Source organism: Oryzias melastigma, linkage group LG24 (assembly GCF_002922805.2).
Source record: "Oryzias melastigma strain HK-1 linkage group LG24, ASM292280v2, whole genome shotgun sequence".
Taxonomy (NCBI): domain Eukaryota; kingdom Metazoa; phylum Chordata; class Actinopteri; order Beloniformes; family Adrianichthyidae; genus Oryzias; species Oryzias melastigma.
Window position 1 is genome coordinate 2,256,223 of NC_050535.1, and position 27,178 is coordinate 2,283,400.

General features: G+C 39.4%; 3 protein-coding genes across 4 annotated transcripts in view; 2 read left to right on the plus strand and 1 right to left on the minus strand.

Moving 5' to 3' along the window:
- mfsd2b (major facilitator superfamily domain containing 2B) overlaps positions 1–12,625 on the plus strand; it is a 30,788-nt gene extending 18,163 nt beyond the window's left edge. The window contains exons 6-15 of the mRNA XM_024290960.2: positions 2,761–2,839; positions 2,916–3,097; positions 3,935–4,025; positions 6,657–6,778; positions 8,227–8,310; positions 8,813–8,896; positions 9,015–9,124; positions 10,234–10,377; positions 10,454–10,630; positions 12,317–12,625. Coding sequence (XP_024146728.1) covers positions 2,761–2,839; positions 2,916–3,097; positions 3,935–4,025; positions 6,657–6,778; positions 8,227–8,310; positions 8,813–8,896; positions 9,015–9,124; positions 10,234–10,377; positions 10,454–10,630; positions 12,317–12,362 — 1,119 coding nt within the window. The 3' untranslated portion in view covers positions 12,363–12,625. The remainder of the gene's footprint in view (positions 1–2,760; positions 2,840–2,915; positions 3,098–3,934; positions 4,026–6,656; positions 6,779–8,226; positions 8,311–8,812; positions 8,897–9,014; positions 9,125–10,233; positions 10,378–10,453; positions 10,631–12,316) is intronic.
- Positions 12,626–12,674: 49 nt separating this feature from the next.
- LOC112157881 (WD repeat and coiled coil containing) lies at positions 12,675–18,511 on the minus strand. The gene is made up of 4 exons (XM_024290958.2): positions 18,276–18,511; positions 14,717–16,634; positions 14,512–14,632; positions 12,675–13,247 (listed from the first exon to the last, which is right to left on the minus strand). The coding sequence occupies exons 2-4, from the start codon at positions 16,613–16,615 to the stop codon at positions 13,054–13,056; spliced, it is 2,214 nt and encodes a 737-aa protein (XP_024146726.1). The 5' UTR covers positions 16,616–16,634; positions 18,276–18,511; the 3' UTR covers positions 12,675–13,053.
- Positions 18,512–18,639: 128 nt separating this feature from the next.
- On the plus strand, positions 18,640–24,589 carry fkbp1b (FKBP prolyl isomerase 1B). Of its 2 annotated transcripts, none has more exons than XM_024290963.2 (4): positions 18,640–18,821; positions 19,261–19,308; positions 23,839–23,951; positions 24,020–24,589. In XM_024290963.2, the coding sequence occupies exons 1-4, from the start codon at positions 18,785–18,787 to the stop codon at positions 24,146–24,148; spliced, it is 327 nt and encodes a 108-aa protein (XP_024146731.1). In that variant the 5' UTR covers positions 18,640–18,784; the 3' UTR covers positions 24,149–24,589. The 2 variants fall into 2 exon arrangements, with proteins under 2 accessions (XP_024146731.1, XP_024146730.1); XM_024290962.1 differs by having other exon boundaries at positions 18,813–18,941.
- Positions 24,590–27,178: the final 2,589 nt, after the last annotated feature.

The window sequence follows — 27,178 nt, forward strand, 5'->3', positions numbered from 1 at the left end:
TCGGCCACTGTAAAGAGAGAAGTTTTGCTTAAAAGCAAAAACAAGCTATATAAATAAACCATAAAGTGGGTTATTATGCACACATCAGCATTTTTATTACATTAATCTAAATGCCTACAATTAATAAAATGCAAAAAAAAATAATGTCAAAAAAGAAAAAACAACTTCCATAGAACATAAAAAAAAACTTTTCTAAGAAAGAGACAGAGAACATTTCTAGAAAAAATGGAACATTACACAATTTTCTGTTAGAACAGCCCAAAACTGTGCACTTCAGTGAGTTAAAAAATAAAACTCTAATTGAACATTTTGAAAACATATAAATTAGAAAAGGAGAAGCCTGTTGGGACAAGATTTTCTTATGTTGCTCTTTATCACTTACTGTTATTTTTTCCTTGAAAATGAGATTAAATCAATCAATAAATCAATCAATCACAAAGCAAAAAGAATGTGAAGAGTGGGCGGATTAAAGAGAGAAGGATGGATGAAGGAGAAAATGATTCAGGTGGGGGGTGGGGGGTGAATGAAAGAGAGGAGGATTGTTCAGGTGGATGAATGGAGGGAGGATGTAGAGTTAGGAGGGAAAGACATGATGAATGGAGGACGAGTGTGAGGATGGAATAGATGAGGGAGTTCAGGCAGGACGGAACGGCTTTAGCTGGTTTTCTTTATACCTAAAATAGGAAAAGTCTTAAAGAGAAAATCACTAGAAAACAGTAAAATCATCTCTTAGTTTATACTTAAAAATAATCTTATAATAAGAAATCAAAATGTAGAAACAAGGAGTTCAACACGAGCAGTTAAAAAAGGGGAAAATAAGCTAAAAAAGCAAACTAGTTGATAGAATTACATCAACTAGAGCCCTGTAATGTGTATTTTTGGAGTTTTTATTAACCTAATTGTAGTTTATTTTGATTAAAGTGACAAAAACTAGTGTATTAAATGGAAATGACTAATTTTAGAACAATTGTGATCAATATGAGAATCTAAGTACAAGTACTTAGTGAATCCTCATTAACTCTAAAACTATCATTTTTTCTTAGAAAATAAATCCTAATTTTTCCTTTATAAAAATTACATTTATTGAATTTTAAATTAACATATTTAACCAAAAAATACAGCAGAAATTGAGTTTTTTGAGTCTTAAATCAGGTCTTTCTATTACCAAAAGTTGGGAGCGAAAAGATTTTAACCCGATTCAATTAAAGTTTCCTTATTTCTAGATCCTAGCTCTTAATGAGACAAATAATTTCTCAACAGTGATGATTTAGAGAAAAGCTTGGAAAGGTGAAGAACTTAAAACATGGTAAATATCTCTAAAATATGTCTAAAAACAAGGTTTTAAAGTCCAACTTTCATCATTTTTTGATTTTTTTTTTCAAAGCAGAAGTCTTTTAATCATGATTATGTTGTTTTTAGCCTAAATAAAAAAAAAAAAAAACTTGTCATTTTCTTGGATATTTCTGCAGAGCAGCAGGAGTTCATTTGAAATTTACCTCTAGAGGGTGGGTCTGTTAGTACAGGGTAAGCCTGCCCTCATTTCCCATGATCCCTTTGTTTACATGCTCTTTTGCTAGATTACAGCCCCTCACACCCCAACCTGGAATTAGCAGTGCAACAAAAATGGCGGGCCTTCAGATTTGACCTTCAAATTTGTTTTAATTGCTTGAAATAAACTAATTTTGATTCTAATAAATCCATAATTTGACAAACAACATTTTTTCGAAACCCTATTTCAATAACTTAATACACAAATAATCAGCGAGAAAACACACTCACCTCAGCAAGTGAACATTATACTGTAAAATCAAAATTTCTGATAAAAAAAATTGGCAAAAATGGTCATGGCTCCTCCTGATGGAGAAATGTAACTCTCAACCCAAAGTTTGTCCCAAAATAAAAAAAAGAAAAAACAACAAACGGAGGTCTGAAGGAAAAACCATGAAAAAATAACTCAGTTGAGCATCTTATGCTAACCATGGAAGTCATGGAAATCTAATGCAAATATAAGCCCACGGTGGAGAAAAAAAAAAAAAAATAGACGTAAACACATATTTTCAAACAAATCCCGGACAAGCCCCCAACTGCTATGAATCCAATCCACTACACACAGCAGGATGAGTCACAACAAGGTAACCAAAAACGGAATACTGAGGATGCTGTTAACACCAGCATATAAGTCCCGGACAAGCCCCCAATTGTCATGAACCCAAACTCATGTCCACTAAACACATTGTAACCAACAAAGGGATAACGAGTATGTTGTAAACATTCACAAATGTAAACACACACCGACAAACAAATCCCGGACAAGCCCCCAATTGTTACAAACACAATCCACTTAACACAGTGGGATAAGTCCCACCAAGATAACCAACAAAGGTATACTGAGGATGCCGTAAACATACACAAACGTAAACACACACAGAAGACTTATCCCGGACGAGCCCCCAACTGGTACTAACCCAATCCACAATACACAGCAGGACGAGGTAACCAACAAAGGAGAAAACAGGACCCACATGTCTAAGTGACTAGAATGTTTTTCTTAAAAGAAGAATTCTTGATGTGATCATTTCTTAGCTGATTTTTTGCTCATTTAAAGAAAATCTGCCAACAGTGAAAGAATTGTTGCTTCATTGTTTTTACAGTGTTTGTGAGAACGATTGTGTGTGATGGACGGATGTTTATCGTCTACAGAGGAGTTTGGAGCATCAGATCTCTCCTCCAGACCCACCATGTCTTCCTGCTCTCTTGCAGTGCTTCCACGTGCCTTATTCCGCCCTCACCATGTTCCTCAGCACAGACCAGAAGGAGCGGGACTCAGCCACCGCCTACAGTGAGGATCCCATCACTCCGAATGTTTTTTTCTTCCGTCATTCGAGACGGCCTCTGAAGCTCTCGTGTGATGACAGGAATGACAATGGAGGTGCTGGGGACTCTGCTCGGCGCCGCCATCCAAGGTCAGATCGTGGCGAGCGCTCACACTCTGAAGCACTGCCGCACGCACAACGTGTCTGCCGGTTACCTTGGAAACAGCAGCGGGGCAGAGATCGTCAAGAGCATGGTGCGCATCCAGGACTACCTGTCACACGCCGTAAGTGCCAAGGAAAAAGAAAGAATAAAGGCGGGATTGTTAAAGTGATTCCATATTTAGTTTAGAGCCGCGTAATAACTAATGTAAACCCCTGGGGTTGACTGTTTAACATCAGTCTGCTCCCAATTTATGACCACAAGTGGGGGTCCCTCCTTTAGATCAGGCTCCAAAAGTGGCCCCAAAACAATGAGGGGTCTCTGCAGTCCGCAGGTCATTAGGCGTATTTATATCCCGGCCTGAAGATTTACAGCGTTGGAAAGTTTGGGCTTTAGGGGAAAATAAACCTCCCTGTCCACACTTGAGTTTGCAGAGCCGTGAATAAACGCGACCGCCGCTGCCGAGCTGTCACTGAGCTTCTGGCGAAAACGTCTGCGCCCCGCCACAGCTATGCCGACTTCAAAGGGTGGAGTTTTTTTGGGGTGAACCCCCGTCAGGTTGCACCAAACCCAGATCTGCAGCTCCTTCCTAAATTCCCCCGGTGGTTGGTGTGGTGTCTCGGTAAACTCGGTCTGCCCTGGGAAAGGCCGAGCGTTTGATGTCGCACAAATAATAATAATGAAGCTGTGGGCGGAACCGCCGCGGAAAATAGCAAACAAACACAAACTGTTTAAGGCAGAGCAGTTCCTGTCCAGCACTGGGAAGGGTTTGGTGCTCACACAGAAAGTAAACAGCAAGAATTAGAGCTGCGGGAACAGAAGTCGGATTCAGAACAAGTGTGAACTTTTCAGGGATTTGAGACACAAAGATGAATTAAAGATGGTGGAGAGCAGACTGCTGCCTCAGTGAGGAGATGGATGGATGTAGGCCACTCTGCATCTTTGTTCTTCGTCTCTGCAGAAGGAGCTCTACATGATCGCGGCGGGCGTGATTGGAGGAGTCTTCCTCATCTGCACCTTCGTCATGTTCCTGGGAGTCAAGGAGAGAGACGGTGAGATTTTTCTAAAAAACAGTCCATGATTTGCAATTAGTTTTATTTTGAGTTCTGATCTCTTTTCTGTTTTACTACAGAAGCTTTAGGACTAAAATCATAACAAATCTATGCAAAAATGAGGCGTTTAAAGTTGGATTTCCACCAAGTATCTCATATTTTTGGAGCAAAACAGTCCAACTATCATTATCTCTGGAGTTAAACATTTAAAGATAAATTTATCTTAAAAATTAAATATGAAATTGGGATTTTAATCAAGAGTGTATAGAATAGTATTCTGCAGGTTTATTTCAAGTTTAAAGACTGCATTTTGTGAATTAACAGCCCAAAATAAAATATTTTTTGTAAGAACTGATTGTATGGCAGCCATCTTTGAAAATGGCTGCCGAAATTCTTCAAAAAATCAGTCCATGATTTGATATTAGTTTTATTTTATGAGTTCTGATCTCTTTTGTGTTTTACTATAGAAGCTTTAGGACTAAAATAATATCAAATTTATGCAATAATGAGGCGTTAAAAGGCGTTTAAAGTTGTGTTTCCTATTTTAGGAGCTAAAACAGTCCAATTATCCATATATCTAAACAATAATCATCTTGAAGGCTATAAAGTTAAACATTTAAAACAAATGTATCGTAAAATTTTAATTTTTACTTCCAAACTTCTGTCCTGCTGTTGTGAAATGTATTTGTCATTTCAAGTTTCCTTAAATCAAACACTGTTCTAATCAATAAATGCTTAAAAAAAGATGTTTACAAAATCAAATACCTCAACAAGATTATTAAGATTTATTGTCTTAAAGTAATTCATGATTTATTGAAAAGAGTGGGGCGGCCAGTGGCGGACGTAGCAGTTTGGGGGCCCTGGGCGAACAATAACTCGGGGCCCTCGGCAGCAGATTCAGTCAGATTTTTTGTAAAAAAGACAAAAATAAACAAAAATACTTAAATGATGAGAAAAACAGCTCAATGAGGAGTCATGTCAACTAGAAAGAAAGAAGAAAAATTCTCGAAACTGCAATTTTCGGCTTCCTTTTTTCTCCTTTTTTGTACCTTTTTTCCCAACGATGGAGTATTAGGGCCACCATGAAATAAAACATTAATATAAACATAAAAAAGTTGTAAAATTAAGAAAAGTTAGTAGTTCAGAAGAACAAAACGATAGATTTATGACTTAAAAAGTTATTTTACATGCAAAATGTTTGCAAATATATTATTTTTTAAAATAACATCTTTTTATAAAAAATTTGATTTTTCCTCAAAACTTTACAACTTCATTCTCTTATAATTTTTGCTTTTTTCTCATAATTTTACAACTTTATTTTTATCACATTTTTTATTTTTTTTTTCTAACAATTTAGCAACTTTTTTCATTATTTTACTACAATGTTTAAAACATTTAGATGTTTTTCATTATTTCATGACTTTTTCCTGGATAATTTCAACTTTTTTCTCATAATTTTACAACTTTATTTTCATGTGAAAGGAAAAGAAAATGTATATATTTTAAGATACATTTTTCTTAAAAATTATGTTTACTCAATTGGTTCTGTGATTTGAGACGAATAAAACTTTCCAGTTTCCCTAAACCGAGTAAGTCTGTCGGCAGAAACAGGAAAAGTTACAATTCACAAACAGAACTGCTGGTGCAGGACCGAATACGCAGGATATTATTAACCAAAACATGCCAAAAACCATGGAAAAAACAAAAAGTTGTCAGAGAAGACCAAAGAGGATGACTTGATAATTAAATAGACTGAAGGACAATTAATGACAATTAATTTTTTTATAATTACTGTGTTTTTAATATAAAACTGACTTAAGACAAAAAGTCTGAAAACGACGACGTATTTTTTCAGTTTGGTCGTCTTTTTTCATTTAGGCTGAACGGCTAAGCTGCCGTCGTTTTGGCATCGACTAACTGAAGCACATGTTTCTGTAAATCCGTCGTCTCAATCAGCGCTAAAGTCATCAGAAATAATCCCCTCATGTTATGGAGATTGTCCCCGGACCACGTGCCGTCATTATGTTCTCGGTCATGCCTGCTGCTATCAAAAGAAAATCTTTTATTTCGCTTAAATTCTGGAGCTCAGAATCTTTGTAGAGTTCACTACAGGGGTGGAGATTTACGTTTCTTTAGATTATTTTAATTAGAAATCAATAAAAAAGTTAAATTTGGGATTGTAGTTTTAATAGACTGATAAAATTCAATTAATAGCTTCAAATGTACTGTTTTTTTCTTCATTTAATAAAAATTTACGTTTCAAAAAGCTTAATTTTACATTTTAAAAGTGATACTGAGACATTTAATTAATTGAAATAATTTTTTATTGCTTTCCAACTTGATAAAAGTGATAGATTTATGACTATTTTTTGATTTCCTGTTAGCTGAGTGCGTCTTGACCATTATTTTGAAAGTACAACCTGACAGCTTGTTTTCCTCTGAGTTTCTCAAATAGGCCAACATATTGCCTCATATCTTGTTTTCTCTGAACCGATGTACGGTTAGCGGATGCCTCTAAAAGGAACAAACATTAACTGCGAGCCGGAGAGAAAATCTATCCCTCTTCCCGTCCGACATGTTATCTGACACGCCTCACGGTCGTGTTCTTTTTTTCTTTTTTCCACATTTCAGATCCGTACGCCTCAAAGTCGGAGAAACAGGTCTCGTTCCGTCAAGCTTTCGTCCTGGTGATGAGGCACGGGCCGTACTTCACTCTGACTGCCGCCTTCCTCTTCATCACTGTTGCAGTTCAGGTGTGTTTGAGATGCTCGAGGCTGTCCTGTATGGCAAGCCAAAGGGGTCAATAATTGCCTGGAAGTTGGAATGTTGACCACTCAAAGAGCACGTTTTAAACTTATGCTGACTTGTTTTGTCCATAAATGGGCATAAAAAAGCAGCGTTTTATTGTGTTTAAATGTCAACACATTTACACTCCAAACTCGTCACACATTGACCTTTGGCTAAGGTTCCCTCCGACTCAAAAATGGACGTTTTGGGTGTCCCCAACTTGTCGTTTTTTTGACGTGCTGGCTGTTCCTGTTAAGTACGGGTTCCCAACCTCTGGGCTGCAAACCGGAACCAATCCAATACCGGGACGCGGAGCGCACCGCTACCCTAACCCAGTCTGGACGCGGCACAGAACGCAACATAGGGGTTTGAATACTGATACTGGACGCATCCCGAGGACCAGTCTGCGTCCTGAGACCCTTGATTTTACGAACAGCCAGCACGTCAAAAAACGATGAGTTAGGGACACCCAAAATGTCAAAAAGTGACGCGTAGGGGTCCATAACCAAACATCAGTTTTTCGTTTCTCACAGACAAATCTGCTTTTGTAGTCATCAAAGTCCCAAACAAAAATGCTGTTACAACACTTGATTTATGTTTAAAAATAGTGAAAAACAGGAAACTTGTACTCAGGTGTGACTTATTTGTGATTTCTTATTAAACATAAATAGACTTATATATTCATTATTTTTCCACTAGTAACCAGTTGCCCTTTAGCAGTTGTTTCCACTAACAACCACTAGAGGGCACTGTTTTTTCTTTCTTCTGACAGTGCCAGAAGAAGAAGTGTTGAAGAAGTTTCCTCTTAAATTTTGATATTTTTCTCATTTGCATCGAAGCATCATTGTTCTTGTTTTTTTTTTGTTGCCATGACAAATATAAAAGTGCGACTAATACTCCAGAAAATACAGTACTTCTGGTCACTCTTGGTATGTGACAAAAACATCAGTTATCTCAACGTTCACAGGTGGTGCAGCCGGTTTACGCAGGACTTCTAACGTTTTTATCAGAAGTCACATTGGTTTAAAATCCGGGGTTGCAGTTGACTACTCTAAAACTGCGTTTTAGCGCTTGTATGCGCCACTTTCTATGCCTGTCTTGGGAGAACACAAGATGGCGTAATTTACGAGCTACTTTTAAAAAGTGCGTAAAAAGCGCTCATTGACCTCTTTTGCTTGCCATACTTCTACATCCTGACAGTGTGTGAGAACGGCTGCAGGTCAATGCAGATTTGATCAATGTGAAGGAGAACGCTGGCGGTTCTGCTGTGAGGTTCTGCTCGTGGAGGAAGAGCTGACACTTTGGCTTTGAGTTGCTTCAGTTGTTTTGCACTGGAGGCGTCATCTGGACATAAATCTCTTTTAAACTACATCAGCAGCTTGTCCGATCTGTCTGAATCTCTTGTTTTTTGCAGCTGATCCAAAGCAACTTCGTCCTCTTCTGCACCTACGCCGCTGACCTGAAAGACCACTTCCAGAACATCGTGCTAACAATCCTTGTAAGACAAATGTATCTGTTATTCTGCTGGTTTTAGTCGTAGCAGATTATAAAAGAAAACATGAGTAATTTAGCATAGCGAGCTAGAAAAAGTGGCGTTTTGTCAGTTGCTTGCACTTTTTTTTAACCGGAATTTTGTCAAAATTAAATACAAGAATCCCTTTCTCAACCTGATTTAAACAATATGACATATGATATGAATATATTAGAATATGGGCGTGGTTAGCAAAAAACCTCTGTCACAAAGAAATTCTAAAAATTTACTTTCACAGATTCTTTTAAAAGTTACATAGACCTGTTCGACACCATCAGGTGACCAAAAAATTATATGGTTGCTATGGAGATAAAATCAACAAAAAACACCATTTTGTGTTTTTACATAAATTTGTCAAAAGGGGCTATTACTTTATCATTAAATTTGTATACATTTTTGTTTAAATTTTTCACATTCTTTAATTTGGTTGCATCAGTTTAAAGCCTCTGAATTGTATTGTACCTCACAGGTTTCTGCAGTGGTGAGCATCCCGCTGTGGCAGTGGTTTCTGGAGAGATTTGGAAAGAAGACGGCAGCTTTTTGTGGCATCACCGTAAGTATTTTCTTTCTGCGTTGCAGATTTTCTCTCTGAATGTGGATTTTTTGTGCCATCTTGTGGGTGAAGCCTCAATTATCACATCATTGAAACAGAATTTGATGTTCTTTCTTAGTGGATCATGCCCTTCACAATGATGCTGGTGTTCATCCCCAATGTGGCGGTGGCCTACGTGGTGGCTGTCTCCTCCGGCCTCAGTGTGGCGGCTTCGCTGCTGCTGCCATGGTGAGAAAATTTAGACCGAAGCGAATCGTATTTGTCTCATCTGCTCTCATGTCTGAAGCTTCAACTCTGAGACAGTTTAATCAGTTCTGTCAGTGGCGGTTTGGTGCTCCAAGAAAGCCAGACCCTGACATGAAAGTCAATGCATTTTGAATAATGAGAGGTGTCGCCGCAGAAATCTTTACATCTGTTTTTCCGGTGGTTGCCACGGTAACCCGGACTCCTTGACTCTTCCCTTGTCCCCTTCCCTTTGAACTCAAACCACAGCCTTCCATAAGGGGTGCGTTTATTTTGGAAGGGGCCGCCTGCGTATCCTGTCTGTGGGCTGGGTTGGCGGTTCCACCCGCTGGTCATCGTCTAATCATATTATTAGTTCTGAAGTTCTTGTCCAGTTCAATCTGGGGGCATCTTTAGAAGCTCTGAGATCGTTCAAACACAGATCACGAAGGAGGTTTGAGAAAGTCTCACATTTGTACTTGTACTACAAATTTAGGAGCATTTCTTTAGTATTTGTGTACATAAAAGAAACCCATTTTCTATACCCGCTGATTGCCTTTTGGGGTCATGGGGTTATTGGAGCCTATCCTAGCTACTTTTGGGGAAAGGTGGGGTACACCCAGTCAAAAACTTGTAATTCACACCAATTCTATACATCAATTTACCTGTGAAGTACGTTTGTGGACTGTTGGAAGAAGCTGGAGAAAGCATGTGACTCCACACTGCAAGCTCCCAGCTGGGACTCGAACCAGTACCTTATTGCTGTGAAGAAAAAGTGCTAACCACTACACAGTCGTGCAGCAATACTGGTTAAAAATCTTAGATTTTTTTTTTTTTTTTTTTGCTTTTAAAAGCATTTTTGTCCGTCCCTCCATCCATCCGAATACCTTTTCAGTAACAGGATGGCTAGAGCCTATCACAGCTACCGCTGAGTGAATCATGGCCCCGGAAGAGTCATGGTTTTAGTCTTGGTTGAAGGACCCCCCCACAGTTAGTTTTTACCTCAGATCTGAAAACATTTTAAAATTTCCAAGTTTGACTCTCAGGACGTATGTTCATATTCCCTAAACTCCAAAGGCGTCTTCATAAATGTCCGCTTTGTGGTTTCCATCCAGGTCTATGCTGCCAGATGTGGTGGACGACTTCCGACTGGCCAACCCCTACTGCAAAGGCCACGAAGCCATTTTCTACTCTTTCTACGTCTTCTTCACCAAGTTCGCAGCCGGCATCTCATTAGGGGTGTCCACACTCTGTTTGGAGTGAGTCTACATCACCAACACGTGTGGCTTTCTGGATCGGCATCTTGACTGAAAAAGTTCTTGATTTCCCCTGCAGGTTTGCTGGTTATGACACGGGTGCGTGTAAGCAGCCCCCGCCGGTGGTGTACACCCTGAAGCTGCTGATCGGTGCCACACCAGTGGCCTTCATCATTTTAGGGTTACTGATCCTCCTTCTGTATCCCATCAGCGAAGACGTAAGGCGCAGGAACAAACTCTGCCTGGAGGAGCTACGGTGTGTAGAAATCATTAATCGGCATCTGCGCGAAAAACTCTAATCCTTCAACTCTGCTGGACTAACACATCACAATCTAACATCTTCTCTAACTTTGGAGTACATTGTAAGCCTTTGTAAAATTCTGGTGTAGTGGTATGAAGTGGTAGAAAATGTAAATACTTCAGTAACAGATCAGAATGTCAATGGTGTATTTTGTTAATTCTGGTTTAATCGCATAAGTATTCAAACCTAATTCCAATTTCCATGAATACGATACACCAAATCACACAACGTACTGGAGTGTTGTATCATGGTTGATGTAGAAACCTTCAAGTTTGGCCTGAGTCAGATTGAAGTCTTGTGACCTCCAGATATCTCTTTACTGATCAGTCTCAGGAATCCCTTACGAGAAACTTTAGCTTTCACGCCACAATGAGATCTGGAGCCATCCGAATCAAATCTTTACTGAGGCTAAAGCCGTGGTCACATGACCAGTACAGGTGGGTCATAGAGAATTAGGGCTGTATCTTAAGGGGCGCGCAGGTGTGTCTTGCAGTTCTGTTGTGGCTCGTACATCAATCTAGAGATATCACAAAAACTGACCTTACTGTCGTGGTTAAGGATTTATTGTCAAGTATTAGTAAAGACAATGTAAGTTACACGCACTTATGACATTTCTTCCACACGATTTTTGGGGACTGAAAAAAGGAAAAATCTGTACAATACACCTGCGCATCACCTACTTCCCCTTTACCCCGGGCTCCCATGGCAAGTGTTAGGGTTCTGATGCGACCGCCATAGTCTTTACGTAACTTTAAAAGTGTGAGAGGAACCTCCACTGCATACGATCAAGTCCGACCTCTGCGTGCTGTATGAGTTCGCAATGACCAGTCAACTGCAGAAAAATAGGTGTGAACATTTTGGCTCTACGTGTTCATCAAGCAGTCTACAATGTTGATGTTTTATGATTCTTCTTCTTCTGCATATTTACTGTTTCTTAGCCCTCGCCCGCCACCTACAAGAGAAAGAGAAAGTTTCTTTGAGTCATATTAAACTGATCAGGCACAAAACATTATCCTTAATGTCTCCTTCGTGATCATGTTTACAACGGTTGGTACTTACATGTGACGATCCATCTCTACCAAATCCGAGTCCCAGATTGGTCACAGTTCCGTGATGGGGGAAGAAAATGTTCAACTGGGTGAACCGTGCGATCAATGAATGCCCGCGACTGGACAAGAAAATTTGTGTAGCCACGTGGGATCACGAGCGTCCCGGATGTCAGAAATTCTTGTCTGCGCGCGTTTGCATACTTTCTTTGAATGTGGTTGCCTAAACGCGAGTCGACGCAGCCAGTTGCGGATTCGCCAGTATTGCGTAGTGTTGGTGGCTCGCTCCAGATCTTGGAGAACAATTTGCAAACTTTAGATGCAAAAATATTACTCATGACATCATCTTTTCTTTATCCAATCCAATTTAAGTTTCCTTTGGGACACATCTTTTTTTTTTTTTTAGGCAGAGATAAGTTTAAGGTTTGAATACTTATGTTTCATTGAACGCTACAACTAAAACCAATTAACAAAGCACTTTGGAAAACGCTGCTTTCTTTCATTTGTCAAGAAATGTATGTAAAGTGGTGAAGAAACACTCCAAAAACATCATGTTCTGAATGTAGGCCATCACTAATACTGGTGTTTCTCACAGGAAGCAAAGCTCCAGAACTTTGGTGGAAGATTTGAGTCCGGCATGAGCTGGAGTAAATGCACAAAGCCACGGATTCCAGTGTCACCACTGGAAGGTTGTTCCTTAGTGTATATTACACTGAAACTAATGGATTTAATGTAAACATTTTTGTTTAATTCTCACATGTACTGTATAGTCATCTTGGATATACGAACCAATCAGATCAGCTAATTTATATGAATGAAGATGTTTACCTCTACAACACCTTTATTTATTTGTTATTCCAAGAGCTTGGTATGAGATGAATAAACGTTGTAGAGATTTAAGTGACAGAAGAATCTGTGTGGCTTTTTTTGACATATAAAACAGACACTACACATAGTTATGCAAGTTTAATTCTCAGAGTTTATCCTTACAAGGGCATGATTGAAACAAACTGTTGAGTGTTGCCCCCTCTTGTGGTCAAAAGTGATACACAATGTTTTTTTTTGTACATGTCTTAGATTTTATTGTGAAAGGACAATAAAATACAACATTCAGGTGCAACATAAACCCTTCAAATACCAAACATGATTCTGTGAGAAGCTGCTGTGGTGCAGTGGCCGACCAGACATGTCTAAAACATACATGAAATGCAACAATTTTCTTTAATCTCATGAATATATGAAGTTTCCACCTGAAACGGTGCTCTTCTCCTGATGATTTTATATAAAAGTGGGGGTCAAAAGTTCAGTTTTCTGTCCCTGAATGGCGGTTCCTCACGTGGAGATCTCTGAGGCTGCGGCCAAGCTTTGGTTGGGGGCGGGACTCGAAGGGCACGAGTTCTCCGGACTCCCCAGAGGTCGCAGAGCTGATTTCCTCTTCCCGTTTCTTACCGTCAGTTCATCTTTGGGTTTGAAGGTCAGAGGCACAAAGCCGTCGGCGTCGGCCACCAGGACGACCCACAAGGGACCTGAAGAAAACACGTGACGAAGGAAGAAAGTTTGTTTTTGTTAAACCCACTACAAGTTAATTTATGAGGAAGTAATGGCTGCAGGGTGAGTGTCTGCTGTCAAACACTATGCTTGTTAAGAGTGATAAGCTGCTTTTATTTTAAACCCTGTAATCTGGCCTAGGCTCTTAAGCACTTCCAATTTTAGCCTCTACACCTTAATGGGAGAACAAAGCCACGGCACGCCGGTAAAGACAAGTTATTGTTCAGAGGGAACGCACACAGAAGAAATACAAAGAAAAATGTTGTGGTGCTATCGGCCCCCACTCCTCCTTTTTGACCCACCCTCTTGGTTGAGCAGATGCACCCATCACCCCTTGTTTTGTAAAATAGCAGCTTTTCTTTTGGTTTTGTCTCCATAGCAACTATTTTATTTTTTAGTCACCTGGTGGTGGCGAACAATTCTATGTAAGTTTTAAAAGAATTTGCTTAAGTACATTTTTGGTTTTCCTTAGCAACTGAGGTTTTTTGTTAACTACGCCCACATTCCTGATATTTTTCTTATTGTATGCTATGTTGTTTTGTTTAGCTTTAGCCAAAGATTACATTTTAACAATTATCTGGCAAAAAAAATGTGTGCGCCCAACAAGGAAACGCCACTTTTGCCAGGCTTACACCATTTAAAATCTAACTTTAAAAGCAACAAGTAACTTCCCAATGATGGTGGAGGAGTTAGGAGGTGATGGACTGAAATCTCTAGGAGTTTAAATTTGTAACAGGAACTATAGAGGATTATTTATTTTTTAATTCAAGATGGTGGCTTATTCACAAGGTCAAAGGTCAATGATTCTTTGGATGTCGATGTAAATTTAGGCTGGTGGCGTGTATGTGAAATTTGAGACTTGAGCACAAAATGGCAGCCGAGCTGTAGGTCCTGTGGCCATCCCATAACAAATAAAACTTCCTTTAAATATTCATGTACATGTGTATTCTTAATGCCGGATTTTGAAGTCATTTTGTGAGTAGTTTGAAAGAGATTTTGGCCCCATTATTTTTTTGACTGTTTCTGTGATTTCATCATATTTAAATTCATTTTTTGATTTCCTGGTGGGGTCGACATTTTTGCTCAGAGGTGCAGTAAGAAAGAGGACGTCTGTGGACGCTCCTGAAAATAGACCTAAAGGAAACCCTCTCCAGGAAGTTCCTACAGAGGCTTACGATAATTAACACTGACAACCACAACAAGAAGACACGTGAAGGAGTGAGGCCGGCTTCCTGCACGTACCGTACATCATCTCCACAACGGCCAGGTTGAAAAGGTCCTGGAGGACGCGCAGGCTCAGCTTCCCGTCGCACAGAAGCACAGGCCGTCTCTCGTCAATAAACACGTTTTCTGATAACTGTTTCTGCAGGAGAACAGACCGTGGTCAGTAAGCACTCATGACCAAAAAGCAGAATTAAAGTATTAATCGACGTCTGTCAGACTGTACCTGACACGTGACGTTGAGGTACGGCGGTTCCTGTGCGCTGGGGTAAACGCTTGGGCTCTTCTTTCCGTTCTGTGTGAAATCTCTGATGTCCGTCAGGCACTGCTGCACATCAGCAAAGCGCGTAAAAAGTCTCTCCATGTTGAGAACCAGCTGGTCCAGCCCGCGGTCCCTGGCTGGGCCCGCCGCCTTCTCGGGCAGAGGCGGAGCCGGCTCCGTCTTGTCGGGCGGCTCGAAGCGAGGAGAGCTGGCCCGGCTGGAGTCTCTGCTGACCTGGCCGGCCACAGCCAGGCTGGCCATCCGGTTGACGTGGTCCATGTCAAAGCTGTCCACGGCGATGGAGGTGCTGGATGGGGCTCGGTCGGAAAAGTCCACTGAGCTGGTGACGGGGCTGGCCTCGCTGCTCCTCACCTCCTCCACCAGCCTGCGTCTGTTGCCCGGTGAGCAAACAACCCCCCTTCCAGGTAACACCAAGTCTTTTATCCCTGGACGCTCCCTGTCATCCTTTGACAGGTGCTCCGAGTTTCTCCTAATCCCTGCGCAGAAATTAGAGGAAGGCTCGTTGTTGTGAGCGGGGGAGGATGGCGTGATGGCCGTCCCTCCTTCGTTTATTAACTCTTTCGCGATAATACGAAGAATGTATTTGTCGGTGTTGGAGGACGGGAGAAAAGCGGGGTCGTTGGACTTCTGCCGGCCCACCATTAACAGCAGCACCTTGTCGCTGAGGAAGCAGACTCCTTTGGGTCGGTCGTTCTGCTGCAGGGAGATCTGCTGGATGTTGGGCATGGCTGAGGCGGTGATGGAGTACACCAGCACCATATTGCAGCTGTTGGAAGCCACCGCAACAGTGGAGGCACGTGGATCGAAAGCAACAATGTCCGGGACCAGGATGCCGGGAATGCTGACTTTGCGCGTGGTGGTGACCTTCCGCTCAAAAGTCACCAGAACGAGGTGGGAACAGTCCTGACCAGATCCGGTCACAGTGTCCCGGCGGCGCAAGTGGATGAGCGGACTGGGGTCAGACCGCCGGTGCCTGGCCAGGAGGTGGGTGAGGTCGAGGGGGCTGGAGCTGGGGACGTAAGATCTCTCTGACTCAAAAGATCTCCTCCGTGAGTCCAAAACGGTGTCGTCGTCGGACAAGAGCACATGCGAGCCCTGGGTCTGGAGGGACTCGGTGTCCGTGGGCAAGTCAAAAGCGATTCCGGCATTGAACCCGCATATTTTATCAAGCGGCAGCTCTGTGGCAACGGCCACCTGGGCCTCTCCAGTAGCTTCAATCGCACAGATGTAGCCCCCGATGTCAAAGACGGGGCAAAAGGAGCACGCCACCAGACTCTTCTGGATGTCATTCCAAATGTAGGAATGCAGAGCACTGCCGATGGCCACCACTAGCCGCGTCCCGTCCTTTGTCCAGCAAGCGCAGTGGATGAGTCCGCTACCTTTAATGTCCGCTTTGATCCTCCTGTTGTCCACCCTGACCGAAAACAAAACCGAGGCGTCCTTCTTGGTCAGGACGGCCAGAATGTCCAGTTTGGGATGCCAGACGCAGCCCTGAGAGAGCAGAGGGAACGGTTCGCTCATCTCGCAGGTCTGTGTGCACAGCAGCTTGTTCTGCTCAAGGGCACTGAGCTGCAGCTGCCACACCGTAATGTGCTTCTTGTGCTGCACGGCCAACAGTGCCGGAGAGTCCGAGCAGCAGAGGGGGCCCCAGAAAAGCCCGAAGACGTGCTCAAACTGCCCGATGACGTTAGTATCGCCAAACTTCACCTCTCCATTGACGAAGTAAAGCGCCGTCAGGCACACCTGCTTGCCGTCCGTCCACGCGATTCCGTGCACGGGGTGGATGGCTTGGTGCAGGGTGTTGAGACCCGTCCTGAGCAGCTTCGCCTTCCCGAGATCCATCGTGGCGGGGATGCAGATGCTAATTCAGCAGAAAAAGACAAAAGGTGCGGCGGGTAAAGCACGCATTGATGACAGAAACCTGCATCCGATCCGATCCAAAGTGGGTTTGCACACGAGCGGCTATGCAGATTAAGAACAGTAAAAGCCTCTCCTGTGTCTCCTTCCAAGTACATGCTTTAATCCCCCCCTGCCTGAGCTGAGGCTGTGGTGACGAACACCTATAGCTGCTTATGCCGGATGACCTTAACAAAACACAATTAGGAACTGATGGCATTACCTTTTTGTTGAGTGGGTCACCACGGCATTTACCCATTTTAGACATCAAGACATTAGGTCGCCCCCTAGCAAAAAATAGTACTCTTGAAGTTTATTTTGTTAGGTGTACATGAGTGTAATTATAGCAAGTACACCAGACTATTATAGTATACTTGGTATGCCCAAACTAAAGTATAATTGATAAAATAAACTTCAGATGTACTACTTTTAGCCATGAAGGCAGGTCATCCCTTAAAAGTACTTTACTTGAGGCTAATTTTATCAAGTAAACACTTCAGAATAATTATAGCAGGTATACTATAGACCACGTATGTGTACAATAGGGAGTATGATCTAGAGTAGTACTTTTAGCAAACGTATACTTGGAAGTTTATATTATTAAGTATACTTTAGTATAATTCTAGGAAGTATACTATAGGCTGTCTAGTGTACATGATCCATAGTATACTTGCTATACTTTTACTTAAGTATTTTTAATAAAATTAACTCAAAGTATTTTGTTTTTAGCCATTGTGACTTAAGGCATTCCCCTTAGCAAAAAGTAGTACACTATAAGTTTCCTTTATTGTGTATACTTGAGTATAAGTATAGCAAATATACCACAGTGTGTATGTGTAGAATAGAGTATACTACACTACATGTACATGTTCTACAGTACACATGCTAAAATAAACTTCAAGTGCACTTCTTTTAGCAAAAGTAGTACACTTATAGTTTATTCTATTAAGTATATTGACTATAATTAGAGTACGTATACTATACACTACGTACGTGTGGTGTAGAAAGTACACTATAGTACATGTACATGGTCTACTTAATATACTTTTACCCATATATTTTAATAAAGTAAACTTCAAATGTTCTACTTTTGGCCATTGGGCCATAACGGCTTCCTCTTAGCAAAGAATAAAACACTTGAAGTTCACTTTATTATGTATACTTGAGTATAAGTATAGCAAATATACCACAGACATTGTACGTGTAGAGTAGGACGAACACTAACTAAATACCTCTTCAGATTGAAATATTTTAAGTTTATGATATATACATAATATAAAAGTAAACCTCAAGTATTACTGCCTAACTTTTTAAATATATTTGTAGTATGGACTATTACAATTGACTTAAATTGATTTTTTTTTGCTGAGAGGCCACCCTAACCAAAACGTGTTCTTTACTTGTGAGCTAGTACAAAATAATAATAATCAGGACTTAAAAAAGTATAAAAGATAATACAAACACAATTTAATCACGGTTTCATACAGTTTATGAGTAGAAGATGTTAGCTTACCTTTATTTCCTACGTTTACCTATAAATAACACATGCTAACACACTTCTAACGAGAAATAAACAATTAAAGAAAACATTTCGTTTTTTTCTTACCTTAAAATATCCTCTCAGCTGCATCAGAAAACCGGAAAAATAATTTCATGTCTGACTACTATCATATTATTTGAGTTTCCCTCATAAAAATGTGCCTGAATCGTTCGTCCAGGGATGACCCGGAAGCAAAATTCACATCTCGTTTCGGTGCATTATGGGATGTGTAGTTAAGTCTTTTACTTCAATTTTCTCGTTTATAAATACACATGTATATATAAGTAAACATAAAGGGGGCGTTTTGTGTAGCTGTAAGCTTCGACTACATTTAATAACCTTAATGAATTAGAAACTGACCGTATTTTCCATCTTAAATAATCTTGGTGAAGCAACTGTAGTTTATCAAGATCTCGCGATAAAAATAACTGCTTGACGCTGCGGCTTGGTGGTCTGTGAATGCATGGTTTCCATCCATAAATCCCGACTTGTAGCGGGTAACTGTCTAAAGAAGGAGCTTTCGGACTGTAAAGCTACTATTATTTTTTAGTAATTTTTTTAAAATTAGCACGGAAATGGGCGTGGTCGTGGAAACAATATCCCCCGGCGACGGTGAGTGAATGTGCCCGCTCGGCTGAGGTTTGATGCGGGGTAAGAAGCGCTGCGGAGGGCGGTGTTGGGGCTCAGCAGTTCCTCGGAATGTGATTTTGAGTTCTCTAAAAGGATTGTGGAGTAAGAATACAGTACTTGAAGCATTATTACAAGCTATTTTGGGGTTAATTTTGTAACTCCCATCATGCTCTGGGAGAGATTTTGATTAAACTTTATTCAAAACCCCTTTTATTCGCAAGAATTCTGTGTTTTTAAGGTGTATTCTTAAATATATAGCTTTATTTTGAACATTATTTTGAACGTAACTACAATTTATTAATTAAAAAACACGAAACAGCATGTTTCAATGTGATAAACATCAGCTCCTATTGTTTCAATTGGACTAAAATGCTAAAACAAGATTTATGCTCTCAAATTTGTTTATTTTTTCTCCTAACAGGACGAACATTTCCAAAGAAAGGCCAAACATGCGTGGTTCATTACATAGGTAACTGCATTTTTTTAATGTTTCCTTTTTTCTTCCATCTTCTTGCCGTTGTGAACCCAGACATCCTTCCTGTCTCCGCGCCGGAGGAGGAAATCTGATTTCTTTTTTGCCCTCCTTAGAATAATATTTGCAGCACAATCCTGCTGCAATGCTTTCACAATGGGTCCAGCAGCAACACAGTTATATATTGTTTAGAAACACATTTACTCAAATTTCTGCAAATTTAAACTTTATTAACAACAGGATAGGTACAAAAATGTCGCATAAACATTCATTTGCACCTCAAAAGCATCACAGATTGAGATGCATTTGTAAACTTTGCTGTAAATAGTTGTTACTGTGTCTCTTGTCCGTTTGCCAGGTTTAGAGGTGGGACAGCAAGACACAGAGACACTGGGGAAATAAATTTGGGCTGTTTTGTCCCCCTAAGGGGTTGGCAGAGCAGACAACTAGGTCAGACTGAAAGTAAACAAAACCCAGTTTGCAGGACATCTGTTAACCATCTGAGCATCACATGTTGGTTTTGCAGGAAGCTTTTAGGTTAAACTTTTTGTTTTGTTGTCGTCGTAGTTTGAAAATCAGCTGATTTCTGCAGCTTTTTGTCTCGTTTTTTAAAATGTACACAATCATATTTTTCTTTATCAGTTGTCTGGCATCAAAATGTGGTTAAAAGTTGCTGTTTTTTTCTGTCAAAATGAGAATATAGTGAATTAACGAGGAGCTCTATAGGATTTGTTACTAGCTAGACTGATCATCAGGTCAGGAAAGGTCTCCGTGGTTACTGAAGGTGAGAGCATTAAGCCTCTCTGTGTGTTAACAGAGACATTTCGCTAAAAAGAACCTATTTATTTGATCCTACTATGAAGAAAAACACAAAAAAGTTCTTTTTAGTTATATTTTTTCTTGTTTCAAGTTCTTTTCTTCTTTTAGTTGCAGAATTTAGAATTAAGAAGAAGAAACGCTCAACAAAAAGTAACATTTTGTTTGTTAAAATGTGTTTTTGTGCAGATTTTCTGCATTAACACAGTTTTAAAAAAGAAAATAGCAACAATAAATGCATAAACTATGTTTTACACAAAGTAAAGACTGACATAACTCAGTTAAAATTCTATTTTGTGAATTATTTTAAAGTATTGTTGTTAAAAATTTTGGTGTTTTAGCAGTGTTTTGGGGCAGTTTTGTTGTGTTTTTTGTGCCATTTTGGTGAATTTAAATAGAAAATAAACAAAAATGTATCTTTTTTTTATGTACTAGAACATAAAAACTCATAGAGTTTGACATTTGCATGACAAATGAAAGCATTTTTGTTCAGAAATAGGATTATCGTATAAATTAGGGAGCATATTTTGATTTATTTCCACATTTTCTGTTATAAATCAGTAGCTGGACCTTAAACAGAAATTAAGGATTGCTGTCTTTATTAGCACTTAAATCCCGTAGGATTTTAATCCCAATCTCTTGGATTTCACCCCAGGTTTTGGGGTTATCGATGACTCCTGCACAGCGTCTGCCCTCACGCTGAGTGGCAGCTCTGACAGCTGCAGTCCTGCCGTCTCAAGCTGCTCGCCGCAGCACCGGCGCTCCGGAGTTAAACGGGAAACATGCTGAAGTTGAGGCCTCTAGATGTGTGACCCAGAAATAGAAGCACCGAGCGTCAGGACTTCTTTTCCTGTCGCCGGTGCTCGCTGCACGGTCCTGCTTCGGGATTAAAGCTCCTCAGTAAATCTGGATCAAAATTAGGAGACATATTTCATTAGATTAACCTCGGATTATTTGAGTTTTCCAGATTATCGATGCATTAGGATTGGTTATTGTTTTGCAAACACTCCTCCCACTTAGCCTTAATTGTGCACTGACTGAGGCCGTGCTCGTCTGCAGCTGTGAGGCGCAGCATCACACTGCTTCACTCAGATCCCATTTCCTCCGCGCTCATGCCCGGGGGGCCGATCTGCTGGCAGCCGTTCCAGACGAGGAGCAGAATACAGTAGACGAGGTAAAAATAGAGCTTTGCTCCCACCAAATCTTCCTCCTCAGAGGAGGAGGAGGTGGAGAGAGTCCGGGAAGGCCTTGTTAGGGCGTCTGCAGGACTGGAGAACATGAGGACAATGCTGTTTGTGTCCATGAATAATATAATCAGGGACGGATTAAATAGTAATAGCTGACCCTCAGTCGTCTCTGGAATGACATCGTCTGGTTGCAATAATGCTAAAACGAACGTTTTCATACAAAATTTTAAGGACGTTTTCAATCAAGTTTTAGCTTTTAATCTGTTTTTTTATCTATTTAAAAGTAACAAAAGTTATTCATTGGAATTCTTGGAATATTTAGTGAATCTTCACCTATTTTTTGGCCATTTTTGACTTTGTTTTTGCTTTGTTTGTGGATTTATACATTTTTTATTTTGTTTCTGCATGTTTCATTTTTGTTACAAAACATAAAAACAGTTTTATCTTAAATCTTTTGCAATTTTGGAGTAAAAAAGCGACTTGGAATTTAGTTTTTTGCTACAGTTTCAGGTTTATTCTGGAATTATTGTGTCATATAATCGAAAATATCTATTATAAAAATGAATATTAACCATTAAAGAAATTATTAGTGTAAATTCACTGCAAAAACATAAAAATCTACCATGTTTTTTTTGTCTTGTTTCTAGTTTAAATATCTTGTTGCTTGAGATAAAACAAGAAACTTTTTAATAAGATCTAATAAATTCTTTGAGATGATAAATCCTAGAAAATGTAGCTGAATTATTTGGTATTGAAAACTTCTTATTTAACTAATATATAATATAGGAAGGCTTTATTTTGACTTTTAAAGCAGGAGTTTTGTCTGTAAATAATAGTTTGACTGAAAAAAATTGAATGTTTTTTGTAATTTTAATCTTTTTTTCTAAAGATAAATGTCTCGAAATAAAATTAGTTGGACTGTAGCATCTAAAACTAATACACAACTATGAATATTTATAGATAATTTAAAGTTTTAATTGAGTTTGAAAAGAGCAAAACATCACAACTTATTTAGAGAATCCATTTACGGATATTTTTACTTATAATTTGGGGAAAAACATTTTATTTTCTTTATCTTTAAGATTTTTTTAAATGTAGTTTTTGTGAATTTCAAGATAAAATGTCTTTCTTGTTTTTAAAATTAACATGTGAAAAATTGTGACAATCTTAAAATTTGAATTTTTTATTTTATTTTGGTGAAAAAAAGTTCTAAAAGGCCCCAAACTACTAATGAATTCTTAATTGAACGTCTGTTCAAATTCACCCAGAGATGTTTTTTTGTTTTTTTCTTTTTAGCAAACCATAAATGGACTTTACGTCAACAGAGAAGATCCTCTTCTGTGTTTGACGTTTCAGGTTTTTGAGTCACGTTTTGAGCAGAACCTGAGCCCACATTTATTTATTCAGTCATTCCGACTTCTCTATCGGAGATAAACGAGCCCTGGAGGTTGTTGGTTTTAATGAGTTTAGTGGGGATGAAGGAGCAGACGAAGCAAAACGAAGTAACCGAGAAACAGGAAAAATTAAGAAGAAAATCTCTAGAAAATAGTTAAACTATCTGTACATTTTTAACTTAAGAAATATAAAAAAAGCTACATCGATAACAAGATTTTTATGCTAATTCCAAGCAAATAATTTGTATTTTCTGAGTTTTTATGAACTTAATTGTTGTTCATTTTGATTAAAGTGATAAAAAACTAGTTTAATAAATAGAAATGAATCATTTTAGATGAAATTGTGGCTAAAATGATAACAAATCTTAATAAAGTCTAAAACTAAAATATTCTTAGTACACAAATCTACAATAAATCTAAAATAATGACGATCAACATTTACTTAGTGTTAAAAGAACATTCTTAACCAAAAATTACAGTAAAAATCGATTTTGTTTTAGTCTTAAATCTAGTTTTTTCTATTTTTAAAGGGATTTGGACTCATTTTAATGATAGTTTCTTTATTAATACATCATAGCTCTTAAATAAATTAGAATACGATAGAATAAATGCTTTAATAATCCTGAAGGAAATTCAAAAGCAGACATCTTTCTGCGATCAGCAAAAAGAATAAAAACAATTAAAATCTATTAGTTAAAAATGTTAAATAAAAATAAAATAAATCCATAAAATATTAAGAAATCAAAACAATAAAAACCATAACACATTCAAAAATAAATGAGAAAAAAAATGATCTGATTTTGAGAGAAACGACTTCAAACCTCAAATCTATGGTATTTATTTACTCACTACTGTTGGAAACAATGTAATGATTGAAGGACCGTCGACGCACAGCAGGAAAAAGTCAAAGTTTTTGCCTTAAGAGCTTAAAAGGACCGTCGGAGGTGAGTCCCGCCTTGTTTCTCCGAGCGGTCTAGACGCGTCCTGGTTCACTTGTAAAAATAAAGCTCCAAATCAGGCCAGAGCTTCCCGATTTGACTCGTTCATCCCACTGTTTCAGGGAAACTGACTTCTAGAATAATCCAGCCTGCATTTGTGGCTCAGAATCTCTAAAATTGTTTGTTCTGCAGGTATGCTACAGAACGGAAAAAAGTTCGACTCGTCCCGAGACAGGAACAAACCCTTTAAGTTCAAGATCGGACGGATGGAGGTCATCAAAGGCTGGGAGGAAGGAGTTGCACAGGTGGGTCCAGTTCACTCTCCACGTAGGATCACTTCTCGCTGCTAAATTCTGTGTTTTTGTGGCCTCAGATGAGCCTCGGCCAAAGAGCTAAAATCACCTGCACACCTGACATGGCGTACGGCGCCACCGGCCATCCCGGGGTCATCCCGCCGAACGCCACCCTTGTTTTTGACGTGGAGCTGCTCAAGCTGGAGTGAAAAACGCTGAAGGTCGATACGGAGGCTGGTTGCCGCCTCCCACGTCTCACCTCCTTGAGTTTGATTTGTACAAACTCGGCGTTTACGTGTGAATTTGTGCTGCTTTGTTGCCATCCCGTCCTCAGAAGTTCTGCTAAAGAAATCATAAACTTTGACGCCATTTTTATTATTTCTTCATCCAATCGAAACAAACTGCCTTATAAAATGGAGGGTTCACGTGTTCCAGATTCACCCTTTCTGCTCTGCATACGGCCCTGGGCATTATCTACCACTGTCTGCATCGTCACTTTGAAGAAGTCCTGCTGAAAGCTCTGAACGATCTCTAGTTTGTTTTATAAAGTTTCTGCACATTTGCGGCGAGCGATCAACTTCAACCCAATACTGTACAGCACTCGAGCCGATACGACCAACTCCTGAATTAAAGGTGTACTGTGTTGAGAAGTCTGGCTCCTGTTTTTATTTAACCGTGTGTGATGAGATCAATAAAATCTATCTTTTATTTATTATTATTAATACTTTTCTTAGACAAAAAAATAAATTAATAAAAATCAGAACATTTTGGGAATGTATAAATTAGAAAATGAGAAGTCTAATGGGATAAAGTTTGGACATTTATGCTTTGTTTGGTACCGTGATGCTTTATTTCTTTTTTAATTGTCTTTTTATTTTAATAATATAAGTTAAATATATTAAAAGTATGCATAAAATAAAGTAGGATAGGATTTTTCCAATATCCATTACTTTTTGGGCACTTTTTTATTTTCTGTTCAGTTTTGTTTTTGAAAATAAAAAGGAAATCAACCAATTAATCGATATAAAATATTTAAAAAATATTGTAATTTAATATGACTAATAATAGGAACAGTTTATGGAACTTTAATCACATAAAAGCAATAAATCTTGTTTGGAGTCATATTTTTAACATTTGTCTACTTTGATTTTGGACATTAATTACCTTATTTTGTTTAAATTTCTAACTTCATAATTATATTATTATTTTTTTATATTTAAGGTATGACTTTAGAAAACACACACTTTAGCTGTTTTTAAAATGTATTTATTAAATTATACGTGTAAAGATTAAAAAAATTACACTTATAGTAGAAATTATATGGAAATGAAAAGTGTCTAAAATCCAGTTTTATAAAATATAATGTCCGGAGCATAGACTGTATAAGAATAACTGGACAAAGCAAGAGAGACTCACAGAGACTCAGACCAATCGCTGAAGATGGGTTGCAGACGTTTGCAAATGGCGATATCCGTTTCAGGAAGTGACGGTGAAAGCGGCGGCCTACTTTAGTGAGGAGTGGAGGTAATGCATTTCCAATGGGGGACCTCATGGCTCCAGAAGTCCAGTATTTATACAGTCAACGGTTCAGACTCCCTGTGGGTCCAAACTTTCAACTGATGGTGCAGCTCCTGGGGGGTTGGCAGGACTGAGGGCGAATAAAAAAAAAAAAAATAATGAATATAGAAACAGCAAAGATTCAGTTTCTGAATTGGAAGCAAAAGTTTTATTTTACCCAAAAAGTTCAAATAAATCTGGTTTACCTTTACAGCAGTGCGTTCTCCATCCTGGTTATGGAACGGTGGACCAGCTCTACACTGTTTGTGGGAGTTCTCTCATCCAGTCCATGTGTGTTATGTGGATTTGGAGAAGGCTTTGACCTCATCCTACATGGTGTCCTGTGGAGGGTACTCTGGATGACGTACCCCAGCGGTCACTGCTCCAGTCTAATGTGGTGAAGAGGAAGCTGAGCCAGAAAGCTCAAATGAAGGGAACAATATATACGTCCTTTTCCTCGTGGGCAAGTTCATGGGGTGACACTCTACGTCACCTATCCCAGTCAGGAGGAAACAGGAAATGCTTCAACTTTGGCATTTTGGAAGCTCTCGCTCGCCCTGTAACCAGTCTTATATGAGCCCGCCCACTATCACACGAAAGGCAAAACGACTGACTAGAACTTCAGAGTACTGAACAGTGTAGAAGTCATTGACATGTCCTAAGCCAACAGCATAAATCGTCACAGTTCCTACGTAAACTGAATTTCAGTACCCAACCGTAGTCCTGGTACCACATATTTATGGACATCCTTGTGCTTGAACAGAGTGTTTGTTATGGACAAAGAAGTCCAACAACAAACACTGCTCAGGTTTGGATCAGCGAGGACATTCCTTCCAATCACGCCCCTTAAGGTACAGCTGTTGCTGCCTACATGGGCATTGAAGCTCCCAGGAGGACAATAAAGTCCACCTTGGGGCAGTTTCCAGTTTCCTTCCAAAAGACACCAAGAAGGCTAGTTATTTCAAACTGCTGTTCAGCCTGTAGGCTGAAACCACAGTCAGAGACCTATCCTCCACCTGAAGGCAAAGAGACATTGATGGGACAAGAGGGTCATGTGACCCTCTTGTCCCATCAAGCCGGACAAGGTCTCCAATCTATATGGTCTACAGTCACTGGAGAAGTGAGGACAGGCGGCAAAATCAGGTAAAATTTAAGTGCCCAAGTAGCAGATTTGCACTTTTTTTATCAAGATTTTTCATTTCTGGGTGATAATTATAGATGTGAACCCTCAGTGTTGTTCATCGTGGTTGAAGGAGCGCTTGGTTAGTCTCTGTGTTTACTCAGACGCACAAAAACTGAGGGGGAACGTTGGTTACACTCTTACTAGTTTCCCATGAGTCAGAGCTGTAAAATAATTGTTTAAAAAGAACATATTTTCAAATCAGATATCTTTGATAAAAGCTGTAATGTGCAAACAAGATCATTTAGAACTTAGTGTCTTTTTTTAGCTATTTCAATTTTTTATAGGATAATTTGTTTTTGAGTCTGTATGTTGATTCATTTCTTTAATCTTTTATTTTATTTGGACTTTTTTTAACAGCTAAATACCATCACATAATTTGATTAACTTAAAAAGCTGGAGATCCTTAGAGTGCTTTGATGTTGGCAGAGTGACCAAAATACTGTGATGACATCATTTTACATCACTCCTTTGATGTGATCACAAGGCTTTGATATCGGGA

Coding starts and splice junctions, on each gene's coding strand:
- fkbp1b (XM_024290962.1), top strand. CDS start 18,854: ATGCGGGGTAAGAAGCGCTGCGGAGGGCGGTGTTGGGGCTCAGCAGTT. Junction 19,309..23,838: donor ATGCGTGGTTCATTACATAG/GTAACTGCATTT, acceptor TTTGTTCTGCAG/GTATGCTACAGAACGGAAAA. Junction 23,952..24,019: donor GGGAGGAAGGAGTTGCACAG/GTGGGTCCAGTT, acceptor TTGTGGCCTCAG/ATGAGCCTCGGCCAAAGAGC.
- LOC112157881 (XM_024290958.2), bottom strand. CDS start 16,615: ATGGATCTCGGGAAGGCGAAGCTGCTCAGGACGGGTCTCAACACCCTG. Junction 14,633..14,716: donor ACCTCAACGTCACGTGTCAG/GTACAGTCTGAC, acceptor GTTCTCCTGCAG/AAACAGTTATCAGAAAACGT. Junction 13,248..14,511: donor CGTTGTGGAGATGATGTACG/GTACGTGCAGGA, acceptor TGTTTTCTTCAG/GTCCCTTGTGGGTCGTCCTG.